The sequence below is a fragment of the Epinephelus fuscoguttatus genome, linkage group LG17 (genome assembly GCF_011397635.1).
Source record: "Epinephelus fuscoguttatus linkage group LG17, E.fuscoguttatus.final_Chr_v1".
In the NCBI taxonomy this organism is placed as follows: Eukaryota; Metazoa; Chordata; class Actinopteri; order Perciformes; family Serranidae; genus Epinephelus; species Epinephelus fuscoguttatus.
In genome coordinates this window covers 18582818-18592970 of record NC_064768.1, presented here as the reverse complement: position 1 = coordinate 18592970, position 10153 = coordinate 18582818, and the positions used below count along the sequence as shown (strand labels likewise).

General features: G+C 42.2%; 1 protein-coding gene across 1 annotated transcript in view; it reads left to right on the top strand.

Annotated features, from left to right (window-relative positions):
• The first annotated feature begins 1669 nt into the window (after nucleotides 1–1669).
• Nucleotides 1670–10153, top strand: part of LOC125904247 (TGF-beta receptor type-2-like) — a 31708-nt gene continuing 23224 nt past the window's right edge. The window contains exons 1-2 of the mRNA XM_049601530.1: nucleotides 1670–2094; nucleotides 8477–8618. Of these exons, the coding sequence (XP_049457487.1) occupies nucleotides 2022–2094; nucleotides 8477–8618 (215 nt within the window). The 5' untranslated portion in view covers nucleotides 1670–2021. The remainder of the gene's footprint in view (nucleotides 2095–8476; nucleotides 8619–10153) is intronic.

Here is a 10153-nt window from a genome sequence, read left to right as displayed (position 1 = left end):
AGGTTTAAAATCAAACCTGGTCAACTTATTGTCCTGAGAAAAGAAATTCAAAACCAGAGCTGAACTTTCACATTACTGTCAAATATCACCCTTACAGGAACTTTGCCACACTTGCTGTGCCTCAGCTTAGTACTGACTGATGATTCAATATTCCTGTGTGCCCTCTTCGTTTGTGGCATACCTCCAGTTGGCACTCAGTGTGGGGGAGAGATCTTATAAGAAATGTGCATACAATGTATGCATATAACCCTGTGTGTGGGAGAGACGCTGCAGTTGTGTTACCACTTTCCTTCCTACACAGAAACGGAGAAAGGTGCAAAGAGACTGACATCCCCTTTGTAATGTGCTGCACACAGCGCTTGTTTGCCATCGGTGTTATCTCGAGGCATGCGTCCAGAGATTTGTCATCAGGTCGCTGTGTTTACCTTTCCACTCGACCCAAGCAGTTTACAGGAACGCCAAGCACCTGCTATTGAGCATAATACCACTCAGGATGTTTGCCTGCTGCTTGTTTATCTGTGTTTGTGCAATGAGGTGGGGGTGGGGGGGAGAGAAAATCGTTCAAAGGCAAAGGAACACTGAGAAACTTGTGCAGGGGGGGGGAGGGAAGCTAAAAGTAACAGTAACAGAAGCACACTAAAAAAGATCATGTCGAAATAAGCTTGGGCACACAGTAGTGCGTTTCCTGTTGGATTGAAGCAGATAGTCAAGTTATAAAAGAGTTTGTTTGGGTGTTGTGGTCAGTGAGCAGGATGTTGTGACCCTCTGGGCGCCCACATGTACTGAGGTCAGTTGGGAATGGCTGTTTTGGGCTCACAGCGCTGTCGGATCTCCACCTTGTGGCTTGGACCCCATCTTGCAGTACTGAAAGGCTGCTTGGCATGCAGGCTTGAGCAAACAAACGCACACCCGCCCAGAGCTAAAAGTAAAAAAGAGTCAGTGAAATGGATTGAGCAAAATCTCTCTCAAACATTTAGGGATTTTAAAAGTTTATTTAGCCTATATTTGTTTACAATTAGGCAAACTGGCATCATTAAAAGCATCAGGTCCAGTTTAAAATGTACCCATGGATGCTATGAATGGATTGCTTTGATAGTAAAGAAGACAACTTAAAAACATTTTGATTCTCAGGCAAGTTCCGGAGTTGCCGACACTAAAACAGGCCCACCTTAAGCAATACAAGAGCTGTTAATAAAGCTCAGTGAGCCACTGGTGTAAGAATGAGTAGGCGTCCTGAGTGGAGAGAGTTATAAGCTCCAGGGTCACAGGGTCAGGACTGAAACCTGACATCACAGCTCCAGTATGCAGAGCAAAAACACATGTCTGCACAGCCCTGGCAATAGTGGCGTAATTTATGGGTGTTACAGCGGACTTTATCTCTGTTTGTCTTCAATAAAAACCAATGTGAGAGATATGGAGTGACTCTCGCCACTTCTGATGTCATCTTTGATTAACTGCGATCCTGGAACCTCTCCAGAGAAACAGCAGGAATGTAATTTAGTGACTTGGAACGGACGCCTAAATGAGTTTAGAGATTAAAATTAAATATGAGCAGCAGTTTTCTTTTAAGGGCTGACAGCTCTTAAATAACATCTGAAAGGTGTGAGTGCTTTGAAGTAAATCAGGGTGTTTGCATATATGCTTGTAGCCTATAGGTGAAGCGTCTGGTTGAGCTATTTTAGAGCATGTCATTTCAAGTCTCTCCTGCGTTTCAGCTTCTTAATGACATGGTTTGAGACTTTGTGAGCCACATGAGCATGACTGAGAAGAAGAGAGAAAAAAAATGTCCAACCCCTCTGAAGATTTCCTGTTTCATGAAAGTGCACATACTGTGTGAGTCATATAGGGCAAGTCCTGCCTGGTGTGTTTACTCTGCCTCTGCTACCCGGAGCTGTGGAGGCGTTTTAGGGGAAGTAACAGGCGGACAGAAGAAAAGTCCGCGGACAGTCTGGATATTAAAACCCGGTGTCACGGCGTCGGCTAATTAATGAGAAAGAGGGGAGTGTTTGGTCCGTTTCTGAATGGAGCTACTTCGGTTTTCCGCTTTTTGGTGTGGAGCGATACTCTTTGGTAGTATTCAGCTCGAGGAGGCGGGTGAGTACAACTTTCTACTCCGACTAAAGTTGCCAAAGCGGCGGCTGCGTTTTATCGCAGCTGCGAGGTGAGTTCAGGAGCATCTATGGAGCCATAGGGAGCGATACAAACTTTTAAACTACATCCTTTAGTACAGTATTATCAATTTTGCTTACACAGGTGCTTTACGCGGGCCTGTTGGACACTGTTACACCGTATTTCATTATAAAAAAGTCTAATTAATTTAATAAAAACAGCAAAACTCCCCACGCGCGCGGGTTACTGTTAATGCCTCATATTCAACAAGCTTGTCTTTCTTGCTAGTACTGTTACTCTCACTGTGACTTCCTGAAATGTTACTTAATGTCTGTTTACAACCTGTAGTGTAGCTGCTCATTATGAATGCTACATTAGCTTTTGTGTGGACATCAAATGCAGGGGCGCCCTCAAGGGGGGTAATGGGGGGCCCCCCATACAATTCACACCTGGCGAAAAAATTGGAGGTAAGGGATGTGACTAGCCATGAGCCTGTTTAGATGCGCATCTAGAAGTATCACATCGGAAAATTATGATGGAAACGCCAGAATTCGAATTAAAATCCCCTGATTCACACAAACTGAAATACGCTCGCTTTAGCCGGGTTTTGGTTGATTCGGAAAAATGTTGTTTCGCAAAACGGGGGATGGAAACAGTTATGTTTGAATTAAGTCTAACGTAGCACACCTCTCTCCATGGTGATATCCACACTCCGGGTCGGGAAGGCAGTAATGCATTTACAAGCTGGTTGCCGACCGCCAGAAAACGTAGAAGAAGAATGCGTGACTAGTTTTGTTTCCAGTTCTGCGGGAAAACTCGCGCGAGTTCGTATTTTTCATCAACGTTTGTACATTTAATGGAAACACACAGGATTCGTATTTCTTTTAATGCGCATTTCCCAATGATTCGAATCACTTTTGGATGGAAACATACTGGCGACTAATTTCCCTGTCGACTAAACAGAAATTTTAAGACTAGTCGACTAGTCTAAAAAAGTGAAAACACTCAGAAAACAGTCAAAATTTAGCACAATTTTTTTGTCAAGTATTTGAAACGTCCCAAAAAATATTGTGTGTATCAAGATGTCGGTGAAGGTGTCTGTTGTGCATCAAGAGCCCTTTGAAGTCTTTAATCACATCTTCAACAACCATGTCGGATTTTGAATGCTGCTGAGTACGCGACACTTTGCACTTTATGAATGTGAACATGACGGCAACTTGGTCAAAAATTAACCACTAAAATAATATCTTAAATAAATAAATTGCCTCTGAAATGTGGGGCACAATAAACCTTACACATTATCGCAAAAAAATCATCGCAATTCACATTAAAGTTAATAAAACATCTAAATTATAATTAAATTTTGCCTTAAATGAGAGGCATTTTGTGCCACACAGTATGAATGTAAACCCTGCACATTATCTGACAACTCACTTAAAGTTAACAGATAATATAACATCTCAAAAAAGATTAATTGCTGCTGAATTCATATTCTAGATCGAAGTACTGCCAAAACGCATCTCTCCAATTTCCCACCTTGCTGTATTAAAACTCCAGTCTACTTGAGCGTTACCACGGGGAGGGGGACTGCTGTCTGACGGCTCTGTAGCCCCCACTAGTGGTGGGCAGCTGCATGACAGTTATATTCAGCAGCCTTTTACATGAATAAAACACTAATAGGTTTAACTGACTAATATTTCTGATGCCAACTAGCAGACCTTTAATCATTTAGACGTCTAGTCGCACGCATCCCTATTAGAGACCAGTATTACTATCTTTAAGAGCCTGTGGCACACTCATTTTTTAAGCTAGTGCATAGCAAGGTTCAGGAGTAAGTAGTTACATATCCAGAGGTCCATATTACCTCTGGATATCAGAATGGCGAGCTCTCGTGTTATTTTTAAATGTACATTAAAGACCTATCTTTTTAATCTGGCTTTCAATGTGGAGTAATATTACAGTCTTAATTTTTAAGTTTTAACCATTGTTTTTTTTACCTTCTTTTATCTCTCATGTTCATTTTTGTTCTGTTTTAATTATTTATTTGCTTTCTTTTTAATTCTATGGGTTTTTTTGTTAGTTTGTTCTGTTTTGGTTGGTTTGCTTCTTAAATATTTTATTGTTTTGCGTCATTCCAATTGGGACCGACTTGCCTCTGCAGCAGCTGCTCCTCTTCATCGATCTGATCAGCTCTGAACGGATCAACAGACCAATTATCCTTCCACTACCCCACTCATAGACTTTAACTCTATAGGAAACACTATATAATTTTAATCCATTACATTTACTGAGAAGAAAAAATGTAATTGAGTTAGAGTCAAAATGCTGGTGATTACAAAGGGGTTGAATTTGAATATATTCTTTCCTGTAAAAAAAAACAAAACGTAAAGACCAAATCACAATACTTACTTACACTAACTTCTGGGTGGAAATCCCTTGCATAACTTAAAACAGACAGTGCTGAGCAAACGCTGCCTCAATTGATTCGTTTTTACCCACTTGAAAAAAAAGTCAATACCAGTGTAAGTGTGCGTCATATTTAGAATATTTTCACCGCTTTTCCATGCCGTCAGACAGCCTTTTGCGATGGGGAACTGAGGCTATTATATTCAAAGCCATCAAACTCCACTGACAAAAAAAGTAATTTTACTTAGCAGAACACTGTAGTTGCTGGTCTCCATTGGTTAGTGTGTGCGATAAGGCGGAGAAAAAAGTCAAATATTGTGTACATTTACAGTGATATTGACCTTTTTTAGGAAGCTAAAATTTGTTTTACTGCTTGCTCAGCTTCCGTGTCAGTAGAGTTGGTTTATCAGAGATGACAGCAAAGCAACACAGTGCATAAAATAAGCACAGCAAAAACATCAGACAGGTAGCACCACAGTTTTTAACTGTATATCTTTGAACATTACGGTTACAGCTGAAAATGACAACAGAAATAAACAAGTTTGCCAATTTCACATACGTCCGCAACTGATATAACAGTTGTCTACCGGAAGTGATTGTTGTTGTTAGTGTGACGTCACGGTGATTCGATGGATATGTCAACACTACTGCGAAGGTCATAGTATCTTGTGAAACTGGACAACCTTGTTGAGCTTGACAAGCTTGTTGAAAAGGGGGCTGAAAAGGCTACATTTTGGCGAGGGAACAACTGGCATCGCCGTTTTCCAAAGGGTCCCTTGAGGTCTCACCCCAGGATATCTGAATTAAAATGGGTTCTATGGGTACCAAAGAGTCTCCGCTAAACTTAAGTTTCCCAAAAATATTTTGTTCCTTAAGGGCGGCACGGTGGTGTGGTGGTGGTTAGCACTCTCGCGGAGTTTGCATGTTCTCCCCGTGTCAGCGTGGGTTCTCTCCAGGCACTCCGGCTTCCTCCCACAGTCCAAAGACATGCAAATTGGGGACTAGGTTAATTGATAACTCTAAATTGTCCGTAGGTGTGAATGTGAGTGTGAATGGTTGTTTGTCTCTATGTGTCAGCCATGCGATAGTCTGGCGACCTGTCCAGGGTGTACCCTGCCTCTCGCCCGATGTCAGCTGGGATAGGCTTCAGCCCCCCGCAACCCTCAAGAGGATGAAGCGGTTAGAAGATGAATGAATGAATGAATGAATGAATTTTGTTCCTTACAATAAATGTGCTGCTTTAAATTTAAGCTCTATATTTATCTTTTTAAGGAAAATTACAACCAGCCTATTTGATGAAAAATAAATTGTCTAACATTTTTAGATACAAAACACATTTAAACAGGATTGTTGTGGAACTCAATGATCACTGTACTTGCAACAGTCTTTGCACATCAGGTAGTTAGTATATTAACTGTAAAATAAGAAATGAAAGTAAATCCATATGCAGTTCCTCAACTCTAATATTGGCGTAGTTTTCAACTAGCCTGCATACTTCAACAGGATAATCAAACCCCAGAGATTCAGTTATGGCTTTCTGTTTTGGTGTGCCACCCCAAGATTTTCACTGGCTCCATCTGGCCACCCCTTTTCCGGGCCAATTTCTGTGGGCGCCACCGATCCCATCTTGTAAGTCACAGCCTTTAAAGCCCCCCTCAGATGGGTTATCTCCATCTTTGATGTGCAGCCACATTGCTAACAGGTCTAGCAGCCCCCCTGAGGAAGACAGTGTTTTACCTTCATCTGTCTCAGACTCAGTCCCAGCGGCACCAAGTGGCTTTGGCTGCTCCTAATCCTCTTTCCCCCTCTCTGCAATTATATGTAGCCCTGGGTGACAATTACTACCATTCATCCCTTCCATAGCCCGCCTCCTGGGTTTAAATGACATGCTCTTTCAGAGGAGTTGCTCTAATGATATAATTACTCCGGCTCAACCACCTTCCCACCACTCGCACTCAGGCATGGACTATCCCCTCAGTGCTGATTTACTTCAAAACACCTCACCAACCCGCCAGGCAGAGTTTTTAAATTGCTCTGTCAAGTAGTTTAGTCTAGAGTTCAAGTGTAATATTTTGATGTTTTTATTTGTGTGGGAGTCTCTCAGTTAAGGCCAGAAAGCAATACCCATCTGCAATATCCTGCTAGCTTCCTGTGAAAGTATCTCACTCTGGCACAGGAAGAGGATGCCTTCAACGTATACTGCTCTAGATTTGCTGCTCTTTCACACTGCAGGTTGTACAGTATTTCTGCCGCTGCGAGCTGCAGGTTTTAACCCCACCCTGCAGATTGGGTGAAATGACACAGTAGGCTTTTTGTGCAGGGTTCAGAGCGCACACTCACACAGCACCTTTCCTCAAGTCAGTGTGAAGTCAGAGGCGAACGGATACTGAACAGATTTCTTCACTGTCTCCTGCCGAGAAATCTGCTTTCACTTACACTTCCCAGTTGAAAACATCTTACGCTGTGATCATGTGATTAAGTTTCATTAGTGCCATCTCAAAACAAGTGGCTACTGCTTTAGATACATCAGACTTTTGTTGAATGCTTGTTAAACCACAGTATTTAGGTAGAAATGAACCCACGTTCTCTCTGGGTTGGGTCCCAAGCTGCGTATTCTGATAAAAACTTCAACTTCCTGTGCACGTGGAGTCAGCATACAGTCAGAGCATGGTTATGTGGTTTTACTGTAGCACTGTCACGTCTTTTCTCTTCCTCTGCTTTTGTGATCTGGCCATTTTGAATTCAGTTTATCTTTCTGTTTGTGTTGTTTTGCACATAAACTCTCAGACCTGGAAGGAGCAGCAGTCTTCAGCATTTCTCCTTCTCCCTCTCCCTCCGTGTTTACTCAGTAGACTCACAGCGAGTGGCCTAACTTTCTCTTCACTTGACTCGACATTGTGTACACTTGTGCAAACTCAACATGCACTAACAAAACCGTGTGGGATTGTCCGTAAGACACATTTTTTCCTGATGCTTTAACCACTGGTGCTAGACTGTTCGTGGGAAATTTGGAATATCCTCTGTTCGGAACATTTCCAACTCTTAAAGCCGCAAAATCCACTTTCCACTCGTGCTTTTATGTGGTGGAGAGTACTTCCTTTTACAAAAAAAGGAAAATCCGAGAAGACAGGGGAGATTGTTCACCTTCTTTGTTGCTCCATCTCTCCTTCCTGTGCCAAACAGAGGCACGCTGCCTGGCTGATTTTTATCATTAATAGTCTCATGCAAGGACAGACTGCAGAATATCTGTTCGAATACAAACACTCACAAACACGCACACAAATTTCTCTCCCCAAACATTCATAGACACTCACATAATGCCGTCCTCCCTGTTTTTTTTTATATTCACAAACAGAGTTGGCATAACACCTCTCTAGGTGGGGAGCCGACTCATCGGCTTGACAAATTAGAGACTCCTCAGCGAGGAGATGCATCCGTGTTTCCTTTGTTTGTTGTTCTTGCCTGTCTGGCAGTTGTCTCCTTAGATGATTATCAAACCCACAGGCACTCATCACACAATCCTGTCTGTCTCACTGATATGGGTCTGCCTGCCGGCAAAGTCAAGTCTGAACAAGACCAAAGGAGGTAGATGCCACTGCGTGCTGCTCTTATTGTTCAGACTTCACAGGGAAAAAATCTGTCCAGCCCTCGAGGAAGAAATATTTCCATGTGGTTGTGTTAAATATCTGCTTCTACTTATCGGCAAGAAGATTCCCAGCCTTTAATTAGATTTTAAGTTTTCTTGCTTTTCATGCTGATACCTATAGTGTATACTCCTGCTATTGATCATCATGGGAGTCATTTCTGAGTCATATGTTTGTTATTTTAATGTTCAGTGCTGCTTAGTCAAGCCCAGGTGTATTTAAGAAAATGGTCTGTTACATGTTTTTATAGAGTAGACTGAATGTTTTTCTGTATCCCCAACTCACCGTTTTTCTCTCTCTCACTTCTCCTTTTCCAGAGGCCTCCATAATGAAGTTAAGAAGACTGTGCAAGTTCTGTGACGTGCGGCCCACCAGCTGCACAGGTAAAGGGACCTGCAAGGTGGAGTGTGAAATCACAGCAATCTGCCCCGGTGACGACGATGTGTGTGTCAGTATCTGGTAAGTGTCAGCACAATAAAACCACATTTTTATAAGAGTAAAGGCCAGGGTTATGATGCAAAATGGTTTTATATAAAGAGACACCCAAAAATCAAAAACACATATTTATCCTCTTACCTGTAGTGCTATTTACCAATCTAGATTGTGTTGGTGTGAGTTGCCGAGTGTTGGAGTTATCAGCTGTCGAGATGTCTGCTCAAATACAATGAAACAGGGTTTACACTAGATTTTAGATTTATTTTTTTTATGGCCAATATGGTTGTTAATATTATGGAATTCTAGCCCTATTGAACAATTACCAGACATGTGTTTAAGATATAGCAGCCTACAATTAAACATCAAACATCGTTAAAACACCAGATAACTTTAAAATAAGCTAATTAAACAGTGAGTAATCACAGGTTTAGTGGGAGAGGAAAAGGACTTGTTGCTCCAAGCATTACCGTAAATCACCAAGCCTGCTATCCACCGTCTGCTTCACCATGGCTGTGTGAAGCCCGGTCTGTTCTGTGAGGAGACCTGCAGTGTGGTAAAGATCCTCCTTGAGAACTTGATTTGTGATGCTATCACCTAACTACACAGAGCACACTAAAGGCCAAAACACACCGGTGCTGGACGACGCATGTCAAAACAGATGCTCCCATTATTCTCTATTCACAAACCTACACCGGCAGTGTGTCGACACGCATTGACGTGACGCGCCGCAGCATTTCTCACTATTTTCCTATTTTCCAGCGTTGCCGCCCTTGAAAAAGCACTTCTTTTCAGAGAAAAGCCTATTTTGTACTTCTTTTTGTACTTGTAGAACTTTGGCGCCATGTATCCTAAGCAACTCACATTGGTATCGTTGTTGTCTGGTTGTTGTGGTCGTCCTGCGTTGTGTGTTTTCTTTCTCTTCCTGGGTCTTCTTCCTCGTCTTTTGTTCTAATTGGCGGTTGGCAACCAGCTAGTTGCATAACTGCCACCTAGCAGAGTGGAGTGTACAGTCGAATTCCGGTTGACGCCCCGCAGCGTGATGCTTTCTGTGCGTATTGGGAGCGGCACTTGACTCGCGTCAATGACACCGCCATCATGTGACGCCGCCGCTGTGTTTTGGACTTAAGAAGAAGACCGTGACCACCCTGGATGTGGTGTATCTTCAGGCGAGGCAGGGATGCACTCTGTACTGCTTTGGTGGATAAATAGATCTACGCTTAATTAATATCCCAAAATCTGGTCTGCGTAATATACGTTCATTTTTAAGTTGTCTTCTTGGCAACATAGGTCACACAATAATAGGGTATTTAATATGTTATTTATTAATTTAATAAGCATATTTCTCACCAGATATTTTGGCCGTTGATATTTTCATCTGCTGAACAACTACACCCTGTAATGGAACTAGATGACACTCGGCTTGAGGTGCTATAAAAAAATACATCTGAAAAAACTCAACAGCAATTTCTTTTTCTAGAAATCATGACCCGTTTACTCAAGATAATCCACAGACCTTGTTGTGAGCAGTTTCATGAAGGAACTATTTTCTTTCTACACCC